Raw genomic sequence first — 25,614 nt, 5'->3', positions numbered from 1 at the left:
AAAAATTCGGGTCTTACAATAAAAAATCATCCTGTTTGCAAATCCAAAAATAAAACCGTTTATTCTTTAATAATCACTTCAAGGTTCGCTAAAACATCCCAAATCATACTCTTTTCTTTAGTTAAATCAAAATCAAACAAAATAATTCTTCAATCAAATTAACTAAAATAAAACTTCCAAATTCTCATAAAAATTTCGGCAACACCTCCTCTAAAACTTAGACTTTGCCACCCTCCTCGCGTCACAACCAAGCCATTTCTCAAACTCTTCTTAATCATTTCCAAAATTAAACGAATTCCAAAATCTCAAATCACTTTCAAATATCAAACCAATTCCAAATCTCAAATCATTTTCAAATCTCAAATCATTCATAAATATCAAATCATTTTCAATCCAAAGCCCAAAGCAAAGAAATCATTATAACTAAAATTGCATCAAGCATTCAGTCTCAATAATAAAAAACAACTACAATCCAACCATTATTATAATAATGTCAAACTAAGCACAAAATCCAACTAAATAATTTCTATCGATTAATAAACCAACTAAGCAAGCAACTACATTCATTCAAAGCAACCCAATTCAATCCATAAGACTTACGAAATTATCAAAATATATTTTTCGCATTAATATCGATTTGTAACAATTCTTGAAAGTAAAGAGTTTAAGAAAAATTCCCTACCTCGATCGTGACTTAACAAACTCCCTTTTACACTTATTTTCACAGTAGCGAAGTCAAATTTGACCATCCTCGCAGCAGCAATAGCCATTTAAACACAGCATGCAAAAAAAATTGATAAATAAAAGAAAAAAAATATTTATTAATGAGACAAAAAAGTTTGACAAGTGTTAATTTTATAGAATTAAGTGGATAATTNNAGAATTTATTAAAAAATACTAATATAATAAATATCACAATAATAAAATAATTTGAAAAAAATAATGTATCTAAATTTTTTAGGACATATAAACTCCTGACTAATTTGACATTGACCTTAAAATGACATCGTTTTGTCTAAATGAATAAAGATAAATAGACTCCCAATCAATTTGACTTTAAAGCATGGTTCTAAAATAAAATCAAACTGACTGGTTGAACCAATTCAATCGAAAAAAAGTTAAATTTGTTTTTCTTTTTATGTCTCCTCATCTAAAGGCCTTTATTTACATTATCTTTGAATTAATAATGAATTTAATATCATTAGTAAGTTATTTTATAAAAAAAACTATCCTATTAATTATTCATCATTAATTCTATTTATTAAAATATTACTTTATTCTTATGTATTTTACATTATAGATCAAAGAATCTATATATTATATTTTTTTTATAGATTTTTAATTTTTAAGATAAAAATATAAATTTTAAAGTCAATTGATATTAAAAGATTAAAAAAAATTGTTACAAAAATATTTGGATTTATCAAAACCAAATAGGAAAAAAAATGAACTCTTTTTTCTTATACTTTATCCAAAAATTCTACTTAAATATATATTCACAATAGATTGACAGAATTATATTTTATTATACTATAAAATTTATTATGATACAATTCTTTGTTTTAAGAGTAAAACACACTAATTAAGCAAATACTTCAATATATATAATGTATAGATTGATCGAATCAGTTTTCGTTATATAACTAACATTATATTTCCTATAAAATTTATTATATTTGTTTTAAGAGCTAAAATGATTGTTTTATAACTAACTATAAAAATTCCTCTAATATCATTTTAGTTATCTAAAAAATTTGTATGAAAAATTAATAACATTAGTTTTGCACACATTTTGCGGGTCTAAATCTAGTTATCTTAATAGCGCCAACAGCCTAGTGTGCTGGACCCTTTCATGCCCCAAATCGGAACGCTATTAAAGGTTCACCGGAGAGCGATGGACAATGTCATAGAGAGAGAGAAGAATCTCAGCACCAATCAAAGCAATAATGAGCCACTCTAGAAAGTCAGATTTCCTGTTTTGAAGAATTTCTTGAAGAAAACGGATATTGTGCTGCAAAATGAACAGGTTCCAATGAATCATAAACAAATTGAAAATGCTATTCCTACAACCGGAATAAACAACTCGAAACAATTTATCGCAAGCCCCTCCTCCGCGTATGATTTTGACAGGCTGAGTGATGAGTGGGAATGAGATCTGTACTCCACAAGGTCTGAGTAAAGTCGTGCGCGCAGGAGGGGCATGTGATGAGTTGTCACAACTGTAGTCTGGACTGTAAATAAATAGAAGACCCTCGATGGTAGAAAAAATATTTTTTTGCACAAGTTTTACCTCCACGAATTTCAACTTGAAATCAAGACTAGCAAATCTCTGAGTTAATTCAAATTCATCCCTAAGATACTCCCATATCTGAGCATATTTGGCATCTTTCCAAGCAATATCTGATCTGTGACAACCATTTAAATTTTCTTAGTTTAATGAAAGACAAACAAAATGAATATAATGATGCAAAACTTGAATGTCTTAACGATTGTTTTATCAACAAACTGCCTTATAGTCGTACAATAATTGTAACCAGCAAAGGCTAAAGCTAATTTCTAGTAATAATCATATTTGCAAACAAATATTTCAATTTTCAAGCACAATCTCTATACAGAATAACATAAAGTGAACAGTTTTAAATAAAATGAATAACTTTATTTCCTATTAAACCAAAAGCACAAAATGAAGCATTAAGTGTGCCACGAACAAGAGATTATCCATACAATTTTGAATAAAGCGTGTAAAAGTTGCAATAGGAAAAGATACACAAACCTTAAAAAAAAATAATCAAACCAAGAAATAAAAAATAAAAACACAATGATAGGAAGAAAGAAAGGAAAATGAACGTATGAGCACAAATAATAAAGTTACACAAAAATATTCATAATATACTTTCAAAAAGCGTATAGTTAACCTTCGCACTTTGTTCTTTTCTATCCCATGACTCAATCTCCAAAGATTCGGTTATATTGGTAAAAAGTTTGTTTATATTCGTCATATTCCAACAACATAACACATTTTGCTTTTGTTTAGGAGTATTTTTCAATAATTACAAAAGGATGCAAGTTAATGTCATGATTTCTCTTCTGGTTCTAATGAAGTAATTTTTCAAAAGCATTGTCCTAAGGAAGATTATGCCACTGAATAAGATGGCAGCTGCAGCAATCAGAGTTTTCCAGTTGAATTACTAGGGTCTAGGGGCAGACATGGATACATTTGAAGTGAGAGGATGTGACAGGTTTTTTCAGATATATTCTAATAGCCTCGAGTGCATGGTTTTCCCATTACTAGAACAACTGCATGGTTTTCCCATTACTAGAACAACGGAAGACTGAAGTAGGACCAGATGTCAGAAGGAATACATGTCTGCCTATGGACATTACAACCAACACCAACCGATCGATTATTCATAATTTAACCAACCATTAAAATAGGGTCATTGGTTGTTGGTTGTGTTACAAGATGAAGTCCACTTACAAAAGGTGAAAAAAGAGAGAAATAACAAGGGGATAGTCTATCTATATTTTAACCTTAATCAAATATTCCTTTTTCAATAGACATATTTGGAATAACTGGGACTAATGACAAGAATCTGAAAACCAAGTAGAATGTTTTATTCTAACACACAACACTTAAAAACACACAATTTGTCACCACAAATAGAACTATTACCTCTCAAATAGTCCAAGCTTAAGGATCACATCAGCAAGATTTGAATTTGCCTTCCCCACCAACTGGAAAAGTTTTTTCCTCTGCATTTGGAACTTTCCAGTTGCTTCCATCTCTCGGTTTATGTCTGTAAATTCTGCAACCATTCCATCGACCTAGTGTACATGGTGGCTGTTAGAGAGAGTCATTCGTACACAGGACTGTCCAAATATCAAAGCATCCTAACCAGATGTAGAACAAACCTGTCGTCCATAGTAATCAAGAGCAATGCTTTGACCCAAAACACTACCAATAGTGCGAATTCCATCAATATTCAGGTATTGTAACATTATGTAATCTAGTCCACCTTGCATCCATGTACTTAAAGCGGGTTTTTCTCTTACTTCATACTCTAAAATCTCGAAAACAAAGTAAATATAAGAAACATAAAAGCAATGTTAACCTATTATATATAATGTTCAGACTCCATGAAATCATAATTTTTATGAATCAAGACTATCATTATAAAGGGCTAAATAGATGTCAAGTTTTTATAATAGTACTAAATTGATGTTAGCATTTATTCCCTATCATTCATGGAAGATACCAATGTCATTTTTTTCCTTGGCACTATTCCCATGACACACTCCATGTTCAACATACTAACTTATTACAACTTACAAATTTTGGAATTAATCTAATTTTTTACACCATCTTTGAATGATCAAAGTAGTAGTTTTCTCTCTTGTTCAATTTTCTTTTAAGTCATAGTATTTGGTGGACAGCTATGAATTTTCAACAGTATGTTTGAGAAGAAGGATTATTAGGGTTAGGGAGGACAAGTTTTTGTGTTAAAGAAATGTATTTTAAGAGTTCTTGAATTTATTTTTTTCAAGAAAAAAGGTTGATTATCAAAAACCTTTCTGACATCTGATGGAGAAATATCAACAACCACAAAGATAAATATGGTTTTCATTGATTTCGAGAATGTGTATGATAGGGCTCCAACTAAGGAAAGATTTGGGATTGACACTATTCAAGCAATCATATATATGCATAATGGAGTCAAATTTAGCTTTTAGAAAAAGTTAACATAGAAGAAAGATTTCGCTCTAATGATAAGACTACATCAAGGGCCCAATGGTCTGTATCTTTCTATTCTGGTCTAGGATTCCTTAACATATTGAAGAGCAGATGGTATAAGGCATGCCTTTGAAAATGATATGGTTCTAATGGGAGAATCAAGAGAAGAACTAACTTTATATCCTAACAGATAACAATATAAATTGTATTCAGGAAGATGTGGTTCACTCTTATGCAGCTACGGAAACATGAAATTGCAGCAGCAAGCAACACAATAGTAACTGCCTATTACAATTGGTTTATATTAGCTGAAATAGGTTACTAGCTTCCCGCCACCTATTACCAACGATAAAACCTATAACCGACACTATTACAACCCAGAAAGCATGGAGATATCAAGGAGATCGTATGTCCATATGTCTTGGCATCGATACAGCTCGATGCACAATAGAAACCTACATGGCACACACCAGACATGTAAAAATTAAAATATAATTGTCTGCATGGACGTGTCTAGAAACATACCAACCACCATTCGACACAGCTGGAAAACAGTTAGGACATGACCAAGTGCTTTTTTCTTTCATTTTATTGATAAATTACACCTAATGAACCCTTTGACATATAAAGAAGGAAAAATATATGGAAGATCAATTAAGGTTGGTAGTTTGTTGCCAAAACCAATTTTCACCCCGAACCTGTTTGTTCAGTGAAACTTGTACATTTGTTTGGTCAAAAGGTGAAATTACCAAACAGTAATTACTTTACTTCAAAATCAATTTTATCTAAAATCAGTTCTCTCCAAATTTCAAAATCAGTTCCACAAATGTAAAACATTTATGAAGAGAATCCCTATACTCCAAATGAGTCCTCAAGAAACTTAGTTAGACACTTTGGTCCCTAACAAATATTAATTACCAAATTACTCTCCAACCTTTTACTTCATTAAACAAATCAATCCTCCTCACATCAAATTCTTCTATTAGGGGCTAACAGGGTCACCTATGTGGAAGGACTTATCAGAGAATTTTTATACGTACCATCCTTTCTCATTTCAGGAAGCAAACCAGATGCATGCTTTTGAACAATTTTCAAATACCCGTCAACCTCATGCTCAGGAACGTTAAACAATACAATGGAACCATACTGAAAAACCACCATGTAACAGCTACTGCTTCCTCTCGAGAAAGAAGTACCCAGACCCTGAAACCCAAAAAATAAATAAATAAATAAATAAAAGGATCAAATATATAATAGGCTTGGTGAATAAGAATGAACCCAAAGTATGCTTTTACACTACTATCATTACTACTATTGTTGCAATTGGTCAACAAAACTTACAAGTGTTGTTGTCAACAACTATTTTATTATTAAAATATGTTTCCCAAGCAACGGAAAAAATAAACTATAGCCAAACAAAACCTGTTTTAATGTTCTTCTCTTAAGTTGAAAACAGTAATTTTGGAAGAAAGGCTCTTAAAGAAAAACATAACTTCTGAATTTGCAACATAGAGAAACACACACTATAAGTGCTGAATTTAACTAACATGCACCAAAGAAAAAAAAGAAAAAAAGAAAAACGCAAAACACAGATAAAACAGAAAAGGAAAGCAAACAGGAAAAGACAGAATTTGCATGCATCCACCTTTATGAAGAAGCAAAAATGATGCAGCTAAATCAACGTAAGCAAATGCACTTTGGGGCAAAGGGCTTCTGATAACTTGCAACAATAAGCACCAGAAATAATAAGCCTCAATGAAGAAAAAAGGTTGAAAGCAAGTGTAGCTACAATAAAGTTCAAAGAGTGCATGTCACATATTCCTTACAAAAAGCTAAAAACAATCAACAGAAAATAGAATAAAATGAAGTTAACAATAAAAATAAAAAACGTTATAATGGCAACCAAATTGATTAAATATGTAAGACAAAGAGAATAAGAGTCAACAAAAAGCAAGTTTAACAACTTATTTGGGATTGTCAGTAGCACAAAACACAAAGCATGTTTGTCTAATCAAAATAATGAAACAAACTTCGATGTTATTATTATTGAAAGTGTAGAAACACCTGCAGAAGAAAAGAATGTAAAAGATAAAGGATGTATACTGTTGGAAAGAAACATTGACTACATAGAAACTAGGCAGACCTAGGAATTAGTTGTATAGAAACTAAGCACTCCTAGAAAATTACCACTCTCATTCATTGTAATTTCTGACTAGTCTTCTAGGATTTTGCATCAAGAAGAACAAGCTTTTATTCTCACATATATATTTTCACAGATTTTTCTACTTATACAAAGCAGTGAGTGATGTGGTTACATCTTATTCTCTGTTTTTATGGATTACTTTCAAGAAACGATACACTATTGGCCTTTGTTATTTCTCTTTCCTATAGGGTTGTTATCTCATCTTCTCCAGGGAAAGAAAAGGCCATGCTACACTGAAGAGGCAGGTACCTAAATTTGCAATGTCCTGCACTGTTGGCATGCCTTTGACTGCGTTGATCTAAGTTAACAACAACAAAAAATTGTGTTTCTTTCTAATCAATATAAAACACCCAAAAACCATAAAACCATGCACATTAATTGATCCAATGCAACAAGCAGATAGTTCATATCATACAATTCGACATCAATATTTGTATTGTCAGTATTTAGAGCAGCGGTTCCTTCTCCCAACTGCAATGTTTAATGCAACAGCTAAAATAATTTCCCCTAATTCATCTTTCAATAATCATCATTTTTCAGAGCTTTTATAAATATCTATATTAACATATATCTTTAAGGCTTTGATTAAAAACTTAACAAGGAAAACAAATTATAGTAAAATTAAACAATAGTTATTTGAGGATTTAAAGTTCTTTCCAGAACCTTTCTGTCCCAAAAAAAAAAGGGATTTAAATGCACTCCTGTCTGTCAACAGTCAACTATATGTAACTTCCAATTTAGCATACCCAAGAATGAAAATTCACAAATGAAGTTATGGGACGAGAGCAACTAATGAGGACAGGGGAACATAATCCAAGAGAGACGTACCCTCGATTTAGAATGATTGTCAAACTTGAGAACAACATAATTGGTCATCCTTGATGATGGCGTGACAAAGTTTGGTTTGTTCCGTTCCACCAAGCTTTTTAAATCAACACTACAGCCGTAGAAAGGAAAGTGAGAAATACAAATCAATGTACGTATGGAATAGCAAGCCACCAAATAGTGTTGTTAAATGTTAAGATTCTGAAAAATATGAACTCCTTTGCGTTATCGCATCCTGAATTTTAATAAATACCTCGAGAAAGAAAAAAGAAAAGAGACGATCTCTGTTGCCATTTCTCACATAATGTGAATGCATCACGATGACAGCATATTAGAATATCATACCAGAGATATCACACCTTTCATAGTCAACAACTCCAAATTCTGGTTAAGTTGTCAACTAACAGCACAGCTCATTGAGCATGGTTATAAACCACTGTTTTGGAGCTATTGAAGGCAGGTTTTCCAACTTGAAAATTAATGATAAATTATAAGCCTACAATGCAGTAGTTTTCAATTACAGCATATTGCATAATTAATATTTACAAACAAATTTGTGGAGAAAATTCAGAATCAAATTCGCATATGTTTCTGCATTGTCTTGTGGCTGTGTTGCTATGGAACAATTTGTTTGATATCTTTTATGAATGTTGGGTGTGCCCAGCAACTCTATATCAGCTCCTATGATTAGCAGGAAATAGGCGAAGTCTTTGTTTTTGTGTGTAGTATACTCCACTGTTTAGATTATTTGGTTGGAGCATAATGCTTGCACCTTCAATCACAAGTTTTCTGACAAGCAAGTTTCATGGAATAGGCCTCGTGCCTCTCAGAAATGTTGAGAGATTGGAAAGCTATGCTTTATAGATAAATATTTTGTTTGTTTTTCTGTTGTATCAAGGATCTCTTATACTGTATCTTGTATTATCCTTCTCTTCATCTTAATGAAATTCTTCTTTAATCAATACATACCCACACAAACACAAGCAATATATATATATACAAAAAAACCTGGTTAATAAACCTATACAGTAATAGGAGTTTCAAATTGAAGATTTTGTCACATTACAATGCCAATTACAACGCAACCATTGCATGTTGATAGCCTGCTATCTAATCTACTTGAGCATGACCCAAGAAGGAGACATATCATTCCCCAAGCGGTACCAGTTTCGCAGCTATCATCGATGAAGACATGTGATAATGTATTAGCCAAGATATGATCCAAACACGGAGAGAACCATTTACACAATAAAATGTCTTGTAGGTCCTTACTTTCAACTCAAATGCTTCTTTCAATTTAATAGTATCCAAACGATTATATTGTTTTCTAAAGGTACATAATTTTGCTGTCCTCGTTACCTTTGTTTTTCGGTCCAAAATAAAAATAAGATAAAATAAGAATATAAACCAATTCACCTTCCTTTGCGTAGTATATCCAATTTCATCTTTCCCAATTCAAATTAACAACAAAATAATAAAAACAATTTAAACTGAAACATGCCCAAAAATAAACATAGATACCTTGTAGAGAAGAAGAAGGCTCTAACAGGAATGGAGGTTTTGGAATCTTTCTCAACGCTTCCATCTCTCCCGTCGCCAACCTCAGAGCACAAAACGGTGTCGTTCCAGTCGAGAGTGGGAAGGGAAGGAGAAGAAGAAGAAGAAATGCACCGCATAACGGACAAACCGACATTGGAGCCGATATCGCGCGTCTTGCTGGGAACAGATTGAGAGAAAGAAGCATGGGTTGGTGTTATTGCTGTTCCGGGAAGCGAAGGAAGAAAAGAGTGTGAATACGAGTGCGGGAGAGAGATGAGTGAAGTCATCAACAAGGTCGGGTAGAGAGACGAAGAAGACGACGATGATGACCAAGGTGTGTTAGCCGCCGAAGAAGAGCAAGAAGTGGAAGAGAGAAAGGTACGGAGTCGCAGGGTGGTTCTGAGGGTGAAGTAACTGCAGTTTACGGTGCGGAACATTTTTCCAGCTTCGTTTCAAACTCCGCACTCCTCAACCAACCTTCGGAGTATAAAATATGAAGTAGGGTAAAATAATTTTTTTTATTTTTTTAATATTTAATTTAATTTTATTTTATCTATATGATTTACATCATTTTTTTTATATAGTTATGAGAAAATCAAGCTAATAATTGACCTAATTAAAATATCGCTATTTTTTTTATGAAATTGGCAAACGTAGTGTGTTATCTTTTATTATGAGTAGTTTTAGTTTTTTTTTTTTAATAGAAATATTAGATAAGTAGACAATTAAAAAGTTGATTGGTATGTGAAAATATCTTTTAAGTTTAATTATTTTGCAGATTTTTATAATTTTATCGAATTTTTAATTAGATTCTTATACTTTTTTTTTAAATTGGGTCTCTATATATTATTTTTTTTAATTTAATCTCTGTTAACGTTAAACATAAAAAAAAACGTTAATGAACTATGAAATTACTTGAATATCTCTGTCTTTCTTTTATAAGAAGTTCATATTTCTTATTTCTATGAGATTTCTCTTCTTTTCTATTTTCTCTTTTTCCCAATTATAGATTTTTCTCTACATTACAAGTTTTTCTCTAAGGAAGTTCTATGGTGTTGATGGAAAAAAAAATCCACACCTATGGATATTATGTGGCAAGCTTTTTAGTTGAACACGTATTGATTGGCCATAGTCACAAGTTCAGTTGATGGAACACTAGGTCAGGGATTTTGCAATTGTACCGGACACGGTAGAAAAGTTAATAAGTCTAATTAGGTCCTAATTATTTTTGGTAAGTTGGGGTTCTTGGGCAAATTTTATTTTTCTGTGTATGTGGCTATGAGTGGGTTTTTTGGGCATGGATCACATTTTTTTATGCAAGTGTCGAGAACAAGTTTTCTTGTGGATAAAATTTAGTCAAAGATAAGATTAAAAAGGAAATGGGCTACAAATTTTCTTGGACTTGTCTGGGTTAACCAGTTTTTTAATTTCCAAGTGATATGGCTAAGGTTATGTAACTGTTGTTTTGTTAGGGTGTTCTCATAAGATGGAAGAGATTGTATATTGTTAAACGAAGAAAGAAAAGAAAAGGATATAGTACATTGTTTTGATATGTAACCTAAAAAATTAAATAAATAAATAAAGAAATATGTGACGTATGTTACTAATGTGACAGTAAAATAATATTTAAGATAGAAAAAAATATTTTTATTAATTTTTGAATGTTATCTTTTATTAGTGTGTTGTTAGTAATTATTTATATAGCATAAATTTGCATAGTTTCAGTAAACTATAAAAATAGAGAATTCTTTTTAAACATTATGTATCTGATATTAATAATGTAAATGAAATCATTATGAGTACGCAATTTATTATAATATTTATGAAAGACGATAAAAAAAATACAGATATTTAACATTTTTACTGTTTATATTTTTATTCATCCGAATAAAGATATCAGTTGGTAATTTTTTTTTCCTTATTAAATTTATTTTTATTAATTTTTTAATATTAACAATGACTATATTATTGTGAACAGTAGTGGACACTCACATGAGATGTGGGTGCAAGTCGTGTGGGGATGTATCTTACAGGAATGGTATATAAGATGGGTTTATAATGAGTTAGGGTCATATTTGAAGAAAGATATTAGTGGTGTCAGAGTTGCTTCCTCCCCTCCCGTTGTAATATACATTTTTCCTGCATGCATTAAGCGCGATGAGCACTGAGGCAGGTCGTTTTCCATTCTATGCAGTGTGCAAGGGTCGTGTCCCTGGTGTTTATAGGACATGGAAGGAGTGTGAGCAACAGGTGAATGGCTTTCGAAACTGTGAATATCGTGGCTTTAGGGATTTGGATGAGGCTTTGGCTTGGTTGCGAAGCGCCGCAGCTCCTTCCACTCGTCAACCAGGAAATGCTGTTCAATCGGTGAGCAGAAGACCCTGTAGATTGTTGGAAGGGGCTTTTTGCTCACTCCCATCATCTCAGCAAGGATGCTCGGGAGTAGTGGCAGCGAACAGCTAGCACTGTGTTGATGAAGTGGACTCTGGTGGAAAGGGAGGTGAGATATTAGAATAAATTTTTTAAAGCCTTTCCCAACAATTTCATGTATGAATCGTTTAATGTGAAAGGGGTTGTCATGTTATTGATGTGCGTAAGTGTTAGACCATACAGATTTGGGTCGCATAGCGGTGGCGCCTGTGAAAGAGAGTGCATTCATGCATGTCGAAGACATGGAGCTGATGTTGATGCGAGCGTACTCTTTCTTCCGGATTGGTCCCCTGATTTTTGTTCCTCAAGATGAACTCAAGGGATGATGATGTCCTGTTTGGGTTTACGGTTGTTCTTCCACAGAATGACAGAGGTCTAGATCTTGTTGCTCACGGTCCCTTATGCTACGAGGAGCGTTTTGCTCGTCAGGAAGTGTCGTTCACAATGGTTGAGAAGATTCTTTCTGCTATGGGATATACTGTTAGTGATTACAATTATCGCATTCTTGGCCATATGACAGAGCAGTTAAATGATGCTAAGAAGGAGGAAGTTGACAGGTTGAACGAACAAATTTGTGTACTAGAAGTTGAAAATGAAGATCTTAGAGGACAAGTTGAAATGTTTGGAGAAATGTTGGAGGAATAGGCTGTATGTAATTGTGTTCGTTTATTTGGTTCTAGTTTTAATCTCTTCTTTTGTTTTCAGTAAATGGAAGACTTGCATTCTTCCAGTTGTAACAGAATATTGTTCAGGTGTTTTGGTCGGACTTTACTGTTAAAACAGGCTTAATGTGGATCATGATGGGATACAATTTACATGTGGATTTGAGGTTGGTTTTGTAACGTGCTAAGTGATTTTCATTAGAGAAAGTAAATGGGTAAAGGTTTCCTAATTAGTAAGATAACTTTATTCAAGTAACTTTATGGTGTTAGTAATAAGTAAAATAAAGAACCAGAAACAAAAAAAAAATATGATTATGAGCAAACTTCATAATTATCGATTAAAGAACCAATGGTGTCATGATGAATTTTACTTATCATCAACAAATTATGAAATTTACGGTAATGAAAATTAAAAGAATATAGGAAAGTAAAAAACATTGAGTTCAAAGTCGGAAATTTGTTTTTAAAAATACTGAATTGGATTATTTATTTAATCATATTTTTTAGTAGCAAATGATTCGGTTAAAAACATGCTTACATCGGTTGTTAGTTGACGATTTATTAATAACTCCAAAAAAATTAATTTATGATATTATTTTGTTAAGTAAATTTTAATTCGTTTTTTGAACTTCGTTCATTATATTTTTTATATAGTTGTTTTTACAGTACCCAAAAAGGGATATGTTATGAATTTTTTATTTCGTATTGAAAAATAATATTCATTTATTAGGTTAAAAATAACATACAAAAATAGATAAATTTATCTTCTTTTGATAATAAAAACTGATATGTACTTGTTAAAATATAATAGGAGACCACTTTAAAAACTTATAAGTATTCTTTTTTTTAAAGATGTTTGCATGTGTTATGTTGTTATTGGACATTTTTATGAAACTGATTAATAATTTATTTTTTAATAAATTATAACAAAATCGGTTTATTATATCAGTGATAATAGACCCAATTGTTTGCATTATAATTATTAGACCCGATTTGATCCGACCGAATTACATAATCTAAATCGAATATGTTTAAACTTTTTGATAAAAAGACAAATATATTCCTATTTTTTGTGTTTTGGACATTTAAATCCCTAAAAATTTAAAAATATAATTAATTCTAAAAAAATCGATTTTATTCTAATTTGCGAAGAAAATTAAAATAACTGATTCGTTAATACGTCCAATGATAATGCAAAACGTTAGGGCCTTTACAAGAAGACGTTTTAAGCGTTCTTATGGGAGCACCCCCATATAACAATAACGTATAAAATAAAATACTTTAGTGCTCTTTTGATGTACTCTCAACAAGGTGGTTATTATTATCATGGATTAGGTTCTATTTTTGTACGAGTTATGTTTCTATTATTGTTGTGGAGAATAAACTCTTAATATAATTGAATTATACCGGTAAATTACGTATGGCGGGGAAATTAACACATTGTTTGGATTGATAGAATTTAAAGGAAAAGAAAATAGGAGGAGAAAAAATTAATGTAAAAGGTTTTTGTTGTTTGCATGAGAAGAAAAAATAGATGGAAAAGATAAAAATTACAATTGGGCCCACTAAATTATTTTATGTCCACAAATAAGAAGAAAGTGTAGAAAAATGTGACAATATGAATAAAGTTAGACCTTTACCCCCTATCATTAATAAATTATAGATTACATATAATGTAGATAAGGGTATTAATGTAATTTTATAATATTGTGGTTTTTTTTGTTCTGACATTTCTTTCCTTGAAAACCCAAAAAAAAAAATTTCTCATTATTTTCTTTCTATTTATTTTCCCTTAATCCAAACAACATACAAATAATTGTACTTTTCGTTGTATTTGCTTTCCTCTCATTTATTTTCCTCTTATTTTCTTTCCTTGTATCTTGTTTTGTAAATCCAAAGAAAGCCTGAATGAAATTAAAGAAGGCAAATGAAGTTTTAGGGGAAACTAGATTGTTGTTAGTTACACTAACCAGTTTAACTTGTTATTACGTTGGTTCGAAGTGATTAGGAAGAATTCATGTTTTTAGTTTGGTTGAATGTTAATTATTTTGTTAGCCGCGCTTTTTGTTATAGGCTGAGTGAATCTTCTATATATCTTCTTGTAAAGAAAGGATATGATGCTTGGATTGATTGATGGGGGCGCATCAGAGAGGGATGATGGGTGTCTTATGATGTGACAATACATGTAAAAAAAAGGGTTTCTCTCACACTTAATCTTTCTTGGAGGGTGAGTATGCTGAGGGTTAATAAATCTATGAATATTTTATACCAAAATTAATGGTAGGGCATGTACAAGTGACGAGTGATACACTACACGAAGTGTCCGTCAATGTAAGCTAGACTTTGTGTTGGGCCTCCCTGAAGATGCACCAGGCCCAAGCCCATTAACTATGTTTGCATCTTTGTCTTCATACAGGAATGCATGCACGCTTGGAGAGCTTCATACTACTCATACAACTGATTTTTCTTCCCACATAACAAGGACGCTTACTGCTAACCAACACTGATGGAGAAAAATAGTGTGTCACCCTTTCACAAGGAAAGAGAAGTGTTGAAGTTTTCTGAAGATACCCCAGCATCCCAGTCTGAACTTGACAGGTATAGATTATTAGTTCGAACGAGCATAGATACACTAAGTTGTGTATAATGATGCCTCCATATGGCGGGTTGTTTTTTGCAGGGAAGGACGAACTGATGCCAGTGAGAATGGGACAACGCAGGACCAACAAGTGTTGCGTCTCCTTGGTGGCATTAAAGAGGTATGAGTTCTTATTTGGACAAGACTATTTGTTGAGATGTAGTTCTCACGAGGGGTGTACTATGGTCGATTTCGTTGGGTTATTCATGTGCTGACTTGATACTTATCTGCTGTACTTGCAGCATCTGGATAAGGATAAGGAAACAACGAAGGCCCTTTTGCAGTCTCACGGAGACCAAATCAAGAAGCTGACAGAAGTGGTTGAAGGTCACAGCCACATACTGGGAGCTTTGATCAAGAATGTGTCAACCAAAGTAGATCCTATGCCAGCCAAAAAAGATGAAGGAAAGAACGCTCCAGCAAAAGAGAGACGCGGCCGACCTAGAAAGACCAGCGATGCCACCAAGAAGACAGGGGTGGTAGCAAGGAGGACGCCAGGGTTGAAATCGGCAAAGTCAAAGACTGCAGATAGTTCCTTGAAGGTCAGATTGGGTTGAAATGATTGTCATGTGTGACTAGCTGCATTTCTTTGTTAGGTACTTTGGTCTCCATAAAGCCTGATGTGTTAATACCTTTTTTTTTTTTTCATTTATGGTCATGTTTCTTAGCGGAAGCTAGACTTTGAGGAACAAGAGTCTAGCACCGATGTCATGTTAGAGGTACAGCAGCAGGGTCATGGAACTCTATTCACCTATTACACTCATTCTAATGCCTATATGGATGGCGTTGAGACACCTAATGTATGACCATTATCATCCTATTGATGAATACTTATGAAGAATGTAATATTTTTTGCCTATTTGAGTCTCTCCTAATTAAGTTTGATTTGATAAACAGTGTATGAAATTACTATTCCCACCGCCTGAGGGAATGGAGTTTGTTGGAATGGAACTTGCTGTTGCTGCTTATGTTTTTGGGAAGGATTTGCCGAAGAGGTTTACCAGTCTATGTTGAACGATTTCGATTATGTTGTTTGCCTCGGTTGTTTTATATAGTTGCTATGACGTTGTAATACTTTCCTTGTTAATCCTTTCCTTGTTACTTAACAGCGAGGTCCTCGTCCCAACCGAGCACTGTCTCAGAGACAGGCGTGCCCTGCACACCCTCTGTCCTGGTGAACGTGTCATGGATGACGTACGAACTATTCACAACCCTTATGCAGTTTGACATTTTTCGTACATACTCAAGAAAGCCATTGGCTGACCCTTATCGTAATCGTCAATAAATAATTTATTTGTCCTCCCATTTTATAGGTGATCAGTCTGGTTGCTGTCATGTGCACCGAAGGCACTATGTCGGATTCTGTTCTCAAGAGGTGGTGGCTTCCCACCTCTTTCCAGGTAACGAATGTACAACATTTCTCCTTGTAAGTTTTGAGGAAATTGCTATTTGTGACTTTAACAATTGCAGCAAATAGCCGTTAATCCAACAAATTATTGTCCAAGCACGCTGGAGTACATCAAGCGCAAGTTCATGGGGAAAGCAGACCAACTCTTTAAGGTAACTTTCTCCGTTTTTCATCACATGCTAAATGTCTCTATACGTGCCAAACAAATTGTTTCCTTCAACATCATCAGGTTTACATTCCCCTGCACACGGAGGATCATTGGTATCTGATGATCATTGATTTCTTCAACTGAAAGTTAGTGTATCTTGACTCGCTGAAAGATTCCAAGCTTACAAAGTCCCGTAAGGATCAGATGTTGTATGTGGTAAGCGATTGAAGAAAATTTTTTTTAACACAATTTACTTCTGCGTGGAACAACGGAAAGATGCACTTTGTTGATTTAAAATAATGCATGTTGGCTTGTGGATAAAACAGGCATTTTTCTTGGAGAACTTGTTGTGTGATGACTATTTCTACGAAGGAACGCCTAATGAAATGCACAAACCATCCACTTATGAAATAGTGGAGCCTGAGATCGGACAGCAAGCCAATGGATCGTAAGTAATTAGTTTTTTTTGTCTTGAATTGTTTTCCCATACGTGGCAAATAATAGGTTCTCCACCCATAACGGAGTACGTTTTTTCCAAGCATTTAAACACCTATACGTTGGTGCCTCAGGTTCTCTATGTGACAAGTAAAATTTGTCTGAATTGTTAATTTTATTTTAAGACAATTTATTGCGTTGTTAATTAAATTGATCAAAGGTCAAGAGAAAGGCAGAACGATATTAACCATCATATTATGTACATTCTTTAAATAAATTAAGATACCCGATCTATAGTTGTTTTCTTGAACGGGAATAACACTGCCACTTATTTTTCCTTATTGGACTGATTTATGGTGCGCACTGTTGCCTAATGCTGTTAACGTCAGGAACGACTGCGGAGTGTGGGTCGCCCAATGGATGATCCAATCCCATCTGTGGAGTAACTACGACCTACCGGTAACTCCAGAAGCCAGTTGATGTGCCGTCAATAGGATAGCAAAATCACTATTTCCTAATACTGTTTTTGTTGTAACGTTTGCCATTTTGTAGGTCGTTAACGAACATACAAGAATGAGGTTAGCAGTTGATCTTGTATTGGGGAGACACAATCCATATCGAGCTGAAATTGGTCGAAAAGCTGTAGAATATTAGGACAAAATATGTAGAAAATCAGCCAAAAAGACTAAGAACATGATTGACCAGGTGGATGTTACTACAAGTCCTACCATATAGAATGTACTCAGCAAAGATGTACCCTTTTTTGGTGGCCAGTTATGGGATATTTTTTGTTTTTTTGGGTTTGTTGGATCATATAATGCTGGAATGATTAAACATTATAACAGGAATATTTGATGTAAAATGTCCCTTTAGTTCCAACCAACATGTTTTCCATGATGGGCAGTTTGGTTGATATAAAGAGGCATCCTTGGTGTACCTTTTTGTTTGGGTTATGGGTGTATATAAACTGGCCCTTTTGTTGTCTCCGACCCTTGGTCCCTTATGAATTCAGTGGGTTGAATGTTTTATGTGGGTACACAATTAACAAGAGGAAGTATGGCTTCATGTTTTGGGCTATCACAATGTTCTTAAATTTAATTTATTTTTTTATGTTAAATACTTTTTAAAAAATTACTAACAATTTAAGTTGTACTTAATTAACAAAACAAAATGTTAACTTAATGTTCAATTAATTATCTAATATAACATATTTAATTATCATTGTTGTTTGAGTTACTTTATTCGTTGTTTCTACTAAATCAATTTTAATATAAAAAAAACTTACTACAAAATACAAAAATATTTATCTGTATTTTATTTTGAAATAAACATAATGTACTCAGTTATGTAAATCTATTCAATGATTTGTAATTTTTACTAGTTTTTTATTTTGAATATTAAAGTAAGTAATTTTGTATGGCCTACTATTAATATTAGATGTGATTATATCAATGTGAAATGATATAAGATTTAAAGAATTTTTTTCAAGAGTTAAAATTTGATCGGATGCTAAAGATAAATTTGATATAAAAAATGTTAAAATATTTTATTGTTAGTAAAACTTAGTGTGTTTTGCATAATAAACACACAATTGATGAAAGACAATTTGTTTTTACAAACAAATCTCAATATATTCATTGTCCTCTATTGTATTGCAAGAAAAAGGATAAATTTTATATATTAAAAATGACATATAATTATAACAATAGTAAGTGTTAATGATGTAAACAAAAACAAATAATTAACATAAAATTAGTCAAATTATCAAATATTTACATTTCTTGATTAAGGATTATCAATTTAAGTTGAAGAGATTTTAAAAATATATATTTAATGACAAGAAAGTAATCTTCTATAAAATTTTCAAAATCATATATAATTCTCAAAAGATATATAGTTCAGTTGATCATTTGACAATAGCAATAAAATGAAATTTATACATAAAAAGCATATTATTATATAATTTGAAAATTTTATAAAAGATTAATTTCTTTTCATTAAATATATATTTCTAAAATCCTTTCAACTTAAATTTATAATCTTCAATCAAAAAATCTAAATATTTGATAATTTAACTAATTTTACTTTATGCGTGGGTCTGTCCCTGCCTTAGTCTACACGATAGCTTATTTGAGCACCCATCTTGTATTAACATTATCTCCTTATTTAAACTCTTTAATAAACCATATGAAAAAGTTGAACATACAAGTACGACTGAAAATGCAACATTGCTTCTGGCTACAGTAATCAACAATATTACACCTAATCTTCTGCCGAATACTGAATCCTTTTCATGCAACGACAGACCACTCAACGGGAGAAACAATATAAGGTCAAACATATTGGTCCCCATGCCAGTATACATGGATTAGTTTAACATGGAAGCAATATTAAAGGGCTACGAATGGGTACAACATCACCTATCACACAAAAGTAGTCAATACTAACCACGAAGCGGTTGGATGGAACAATCGAACGAATGTTCCACTCATCTACACCAGTTTAGAGAAGTTGTGGAATAGATCCCGAACCTAAAACAGTGTCAGTTACCAAACTCGTGATCAACACGGCACACCATATTACCCTAACATACTAATTGTTTATGCGTGCATTTATAAACCTGTTGATTTGGACCAATACTCTCGCTGGTTCCAAATGACTATTGCCCACGGTGTCTGTGAAATGGAACCGTATTCATGAATTCTACCTACGGTATGTGAAGAGCCCCACCTCCGAACACTTCTTCTACCACGATAGTTTGATCATTGGATCCGGTCGCGTCCAGTTCGGCCACCTAAATAACTCACAATTGTTACCAATTCAGTTATCAGTAAAAGGTTCTTCACATCAAAAATCTAAATTTAGAAGCCCTTGCTGCCAAGTATCTAAGCAAATAATAAACCTTCACGCGTTACGAACAAATAAATTTATAAAAATTTCTAAATTACCTCCTCACTTTGTCCCTCGTCCTCAGCCGAATTGAATGTATCTAGTCGGGCCTTTTTGCCCCTTCGAGGCCTTCTGTCTGTGCAAGTCCTCTTAGTATGTCCCGGCTTGTTGCAGTTGGCACACTGTCTCTTGGACGCCTTCCTCTTATGACCTCTTGGTGCTCCCTTTGTTCGCACAACAATAGGATCTCGAATTTCACCCCGTGCCTTAGAGTTCGTAGGATGGACACCTTTGGCGAACTCTGATTCCAAGGTTGCACATAGTCGGTGAATCCCGTCCAAAGCAACAACGAATAACCCAACCTGCTGGGCCCCTAAAAAGAACAACCGTCGGGACGCCGAATGAAGTGCTCCATGGCGAAGCAAGAACCATCTATCACCCCCGTCATCTGTTTTCTCGACGTAGATGTCTAATGATTTTGCTTCTTTGGTCCAACGCTTCAACACTAAACTACTAGGTATTGTCAACAAGTGTTCATGCTTCATCACGAAAAACATATGTTTGCATGGAAACCCCTGAATTTTCCAAAAATTACAACCACATTCTAATTTACCCATGTTCTTATCACATAAAACTATAATGTGACGGCCTGGATGACCGTACTCCTCAACTGTGTACACCTTCGTGGTCAACGACCTCCTCACCCCAACAAAATTAACTGAAAAAACACTCTGAAGCTCCCTTTTAGCATCTACAAATACCGCTCTCGTGTAAACAGAAGCAGCATGATGCTCAAGGGATTCTAACGAGGTTGTTAGCACCGATTCACTATAAATAGACCTGAACTGTGCCAGCAATTCATTGTTCCTATACTCCCGCACAAGAAGTTCTAGATTCTGAACAAGCTCCAACATACTGTGTTTTGATTCAAGGAAATTCTTGCACACCGAATTTATCCCTTCGCATCGTGATGTTGTCCGATACCTGGCACAGAATTTCTCGCACAGGAAAGCGTTTGCCCACATCTCTTTTTTTCCATAAACTTGGTTCCACCACAGTGTGTCCTGCAAGCCATAATCGGCTGCGGCCTGGGCCCACTCTGCCTCAAAGTCCTCAACCGTCATTTCAGAATAAATCCACCGATTAAAAAGCCGATGTAAATTGTCATCCTTCACGTTTGACGTGACATTCTTCTCAAAGTGCCAAGCACATAACCGATGCGTGGCATTTGGAAAAATTGTTCATACGGCTTCTCAAATTGAGTCATCACCGTCTGTGACAACAACAGACGGCTGCTTGCTGCACATGACCTCCAAGAAATTCTCCAACAGCCACGTATATGACGCAATGCTCTCATCTAACACCAAACCAAACCCAAAAATACATGTTTGCTTGTGGTTATTACATCCTGAGAAAATCACCAGCGGCCTCTTGTATTTGTTCTTCTTGTAGGTTGAGTCGAATGCAAGTACGTCTCCAAAGTATTGGTAATCTATCCTGTTGCCACCGTCGACCCAGAGTAAATTCGCTAGCATCTCCTCCTCCGTCACATTATACCTTGCCATCGAAGTCGGGTCTGCATCGACTTTACCCTCCAAGTACACTATAGCTGCGTTCGCGTCTCCGTCAACTATCTTTGCACGACGCCTCTTATCCACGTAGTTGTAAGCATCTTTCTTCAAAAAACCTACCAATGAATACCCTCCAGATACTCCAGCCATGTACCGCATTGTCTTCGCCGTGGAGATGCCACAACCTTAAAACCCATCTAATTGGGCTTTCGCAGCATCCGTCATCGAACAAAAACTTGTAATTAGATGAACCATTCCAGGATGAATCATGTCGTGGTTGTGGTTCAAAATGATTTTCTTGACCCTCCACAACGAGCTTTCCTTATCTAAATATATACACATTCTTGCTTCACAATTCGTCCTTGTCTCTGGCTTGTGAGGCCTCTTCCTATCGATCCTGTTATAATGTTTCTTATCTCTCTGTCCCTCTCTATTGCAAAAAAATCTTCTCCGAACCAAGTTACATTTCTCATCCTTGAACATATCTCCCCTTCTAATACCAAACCCGTAGAATTTTCCTAATTTCTTATAAAACTCGTATGCATCGTCTTTGCTACGAAACACCTTCCTCAAAATATCATTTTTCGTTATATCAGCGACATCTCCAAAATTAACTGCCGCCATCACACCTGCCCCCTCGTCACACATTGCATTAACGTCAACAGCCTGGGGAACGTCCATCACAATATTCACAACACAGTGCCAAATTCTTAACGCAGGCCTGCAAATTAAGCTCAAATGAAAAAAAAAACCAACGATATTGCACAACACCGACCACACAAATCTCGTGTCCCCCAAATAAAATATTAGCTTGTGAGGTATATGAACCCACCACAATATACCATTTTGTTATCTTAAAAACATGCAACGATACCCTCCAATGACAGCAATCAAATGAACTCCAACAAAGTGACCAGTGCTAATTGCCACACAGCACCCAATCCCACAGCAAACTCATAAATAAATGTGCCAGCTTAGTAAAAATACTATTGATGTGTTACTAATAACAAGAACAGAAAAACTCAACCTCTTGAACTCAATAATTACATCACCTATCCAACCAGATAATTGCATCACAGTTATCATAAACTGCTTTCAAAGCTTAGAAGCAGTGTGAAATTAAACACGTGAACCGTATAATAATTCAAAAGATCATGAATTGCAAATTAATTAACAAGAACACAAGTTACTAATAACGGAACATGATTAAACATTCAACACTTTTCAACCCAATTTTACCTTGGCTCGTCACAATGATTAACAACATCAAAAAATAATGAACAAACAGTGAATCAGTAACATAGGCAGCAGAAATCTACCAGTTTAAAGGTTCTGAACGTACTAAAAATACTATTGATGACTTACTAATAACAAGATTAGAAAAACTCAACCTCTTCAACTCAATAATTACATCACCTATCGAAGCAGAAAATTGCATCACAGTTATCATAAACTGATTTCAAAGCCTAGAAGCAGTGTGAAATTAAACACATGAAGTGTATAATAAATCAAAAGATCACGAATTGCAAATTATTTAACAAGAACACAAGTTACGAACAACGAAACGATTCAAAATTCAACACTTTTAAAAAAACAATTTTAACTATGCTCGTCACAATGATTAACAACAACAAAAAATAATGAACGAACATTGAATCAGCTACATAGGCAGTGCAAATTTAAAATTTAAAGGTTCTGAATTTAGAATTCATAATCAAATACAATCAGTGTGCAACGCCAATCAACCAAACACTGACTGAGCATTAAGTTCTGATTCTCTAATTGGGAAGCAACAAAGTCAGGATCAAATTCAAGTTACAGCAACAAATTAAGCAAACCCTAGTAAAGTCCCAATGAACCGCAACATTTAAATCAGCAACATGCCAAATTTATTGAATACAATTTCAGCAACATACAAATATAAGACGACAAGGGAAATATGAAAAATACGGAACATGGTAGGCATGGTGCAGAGACTCACCAACAGGCGACTGCGACTCCGCGACCACCCCTTAGAAGGCAAGCAATCAGGAGTCCCCATGAGTTTCTTCTCCCGCCGGCAACGACAAACCCGAACCACGAGAACCTAGTAACTGCGACGACACTCGGGTGACACTGGGAGGCAGAATCGACAACGATAGACACGGAGGGCGGCCAGCAACCACCATGTAGATCTAGACCACTCACTAGCGACGGAGGTGCGAGCAGCCTAGCACTGCAAAATCAAACTGGCGACCACCAGACGCGGAGGAGACAGGGATAGGAACGAGATGACCACACCGGAATTCCTTGGGTGCGACGAACGGCGGCTGCAGTGTACCACTCCCACAGACGGCGACAACTGATGGTGGAGGCTAGGGTTTGCTATCCGCGGAGGAGGCTAGGGGAAGTAGCTATTTGCTGCAGGAAAGAGTTGGAGAAGGGGGGATAATGCGTGCAATCCCTTTTCCCCCTTTCAACTAACAAAACGACGTCGTCTTCTGTGAACCTCCGGTTTAGATCCGGTCCGACAGGTCGGTTCGGTTCGGCTATTCTTAGTGGTTTTTAATTGGATGGTTTTCCACAGTTTATGTTATCAGTGACTAAATTTTATCTACAACAAAACTTGTTCTGCACACTTGCATAAAAAAATGTGACCCAAGCCCAAAACCCACTCATGGCCATATACACAGAAAACAAAAATTTGCCCAAGAGCCCCACCTTACCAAAAATAATTAGCACCTAATTAAACTTATTAACTTTTTTACAATGTGCAGTGCAACTGCAAAACTGCTGCTTCTCTCTGACCTAATGTCCCATCAACTGAACTTGTGACTATGCCCAATCAACACGTGTTCAACTAAAAAGCTTGCCACATAATATCCATAGGTGTGGATTTTTTTTTCATCCACACCATAGAACTTCCCTTTCTCTAATTATTCTCTATATGGTAATTATTTTAATAATTTCTGAATTTCGATTCTATGCAAAAATCAATAAAGTATGGATCTGTCCACTCTATTGTCCAAAGCCTTGTCATTCTCGTTGCTGACTTGAGTTTTAGTCTGAGTTGAAACACCGACACAGAAAAAATATATACCACAAATGATTATTTTTCTTTCAACTTCTTTACTCCACAACTTGAAAAATCTGGAACATGTATCAACGGCGGAGGCTTATTAGATTCTCCACCGCTTGATGCTTCTCTCTAGCATGCTCACCGGAGTTTCAGTGCTTAGAAAGCTTGTATCAATGGTTGACTCGTTTACTTCCATCCACATAACCATCTCTTACATAAGGTTAATGGTCAATGAATAATCCTATAATAACCACCATCAACATATTGGTTCTAATTCCAAATAAGAATAAAATATTTTTGGCTTTTTTATTTAAATAATTATGTAAAATACATTAATTCCTGAAATGTGCACGAATTAAAAAAATGACCAAAATACACAGGGCTATTTCAGCTGAGGCGCCCACAAAATGGAATCGACCTCCATGTCAGGTGAGGTGTCCACAAAATGGAAGTCAGCATGTTAGACCCATTTCTACTGTGCCGTTCGCGAAATGGCAAGCAAGTCTCGTGCAAAAATTGAAAACGCTGCACTATGTGTGTAATCCAGCCATCTGAAGAACTCATGTTTAGGTATTTTATTATGGTTGAAAAATCTTATCTTATCTTTTTTTTAAAAAAAATTCAAATTTCAAATTTAAATTTCAAATTTCAAAATTAAATCTTTTTCAAAATCAAATTTTAAATCTGATCTGTCTTTTAAATCCTTTTCAAATCTTTATCTTATCTTGTTTTAATTTCAAAAATTCAAAATTCAAATTTTTAAAATTTAAAATTCAAATTTCAATTTCAAATTTCAAAATTTAAAAATTTAATTTTCAAATTTTAAATCTTAAATTCAAATCTTTTCTCAATTAGTTACTTATCTCCTCTCTTCTTTTTCAAAACTTCCTAACTAATTCTTCTTTCTTCTATTTTCGAAAATTCTTCTTCTCTTTCTCTCTCTTCTTTTTGGAATTTTAATAATTAATTTTCAATTTCTTTTAATTAATTAACTTTAATTTTCGAAATTAATTAATAAATAAAATAAAAACAAAAATATTTTAATTATAGTTTATCTTTTCTATTTCTATTTCTAC

General features: G+C 34.1%; 2 protein-coding genes across 2 annotated transcripts; both read right to left on the bottom strand.

Annotated features, from left to right (window-relative positions):
• Window positions 1,635-9,781, bottom strand: LOC107625261. Its single transcript, XM_016327857.2, has 7 exons — window positions 9,282-9,781; window positions 7,764-7,872; window positions 5,773-5,935; window positions 3,913-4,061; window positions 3,674-3,825; window positions 2,291-2,405; window positions 1,635-2,011 (listed from the first exon to the last, which is right to left on the bottom strand). Exons 1-7 carry the CDS (start codon window positions 9,734-9,736, stop codon window positions 1,874-1,876), a joined length of 1,281 nt encoding a protein of 426 aa, XP_016183343.1. The 5' UTR covers window positions 9,737-9,781; the 3' UTR covers window positions 1,635-1,873.
• Window positions 19,169-23,545, bottom strand: LOC107625260 (protein FAR1-RELATED SEQUENCE 9-like). The gene is made up of 5 exons (XM_016327856.2): window positions 23,462-23,545; window positions 19,969-22,201; window positions 19,641-19,814; window positions 19,328-19,551; window positions 19,169-19,287 (listed from the first exon to the last, which is right to left on the bottom strand). The coding sequence occupies exons 2-3, from the start codon at window positions 21,031-21,033 to the stop codon at window positions 19,728-19,730; spliced, it is 1,152 nt and encodes a 383-aa protein (XP_016183342.1). The 5' UTR covers window positions 21,034-22,201; window positions 23,462-23,545; the 3' UTR covers window positions 19,169-19,287; window positions 19,328-19,551; window positions 19,641-19,727.

This window comes from Arachis ipaensis, chromosome B02 (assembly GCF_000816755.2).
Source record: "Arachis ipaensis cultivar K30076 chromosome B02, Araip1.1, whole genome shotgun sequence".
NCBI classification, from domain to species: domain Eukaryota; kingdom Viridiplantae; phylum Streptophyta; class Magnoliopsida; order Fabales; family Fabaceae; genus Arachis; species Arachis ipaensis.
The sequence above is the reverse complement of the archived record's forward strand: the minus strand, read 5'-3'. Positions and strand labels throughout refer to the sequence as shown.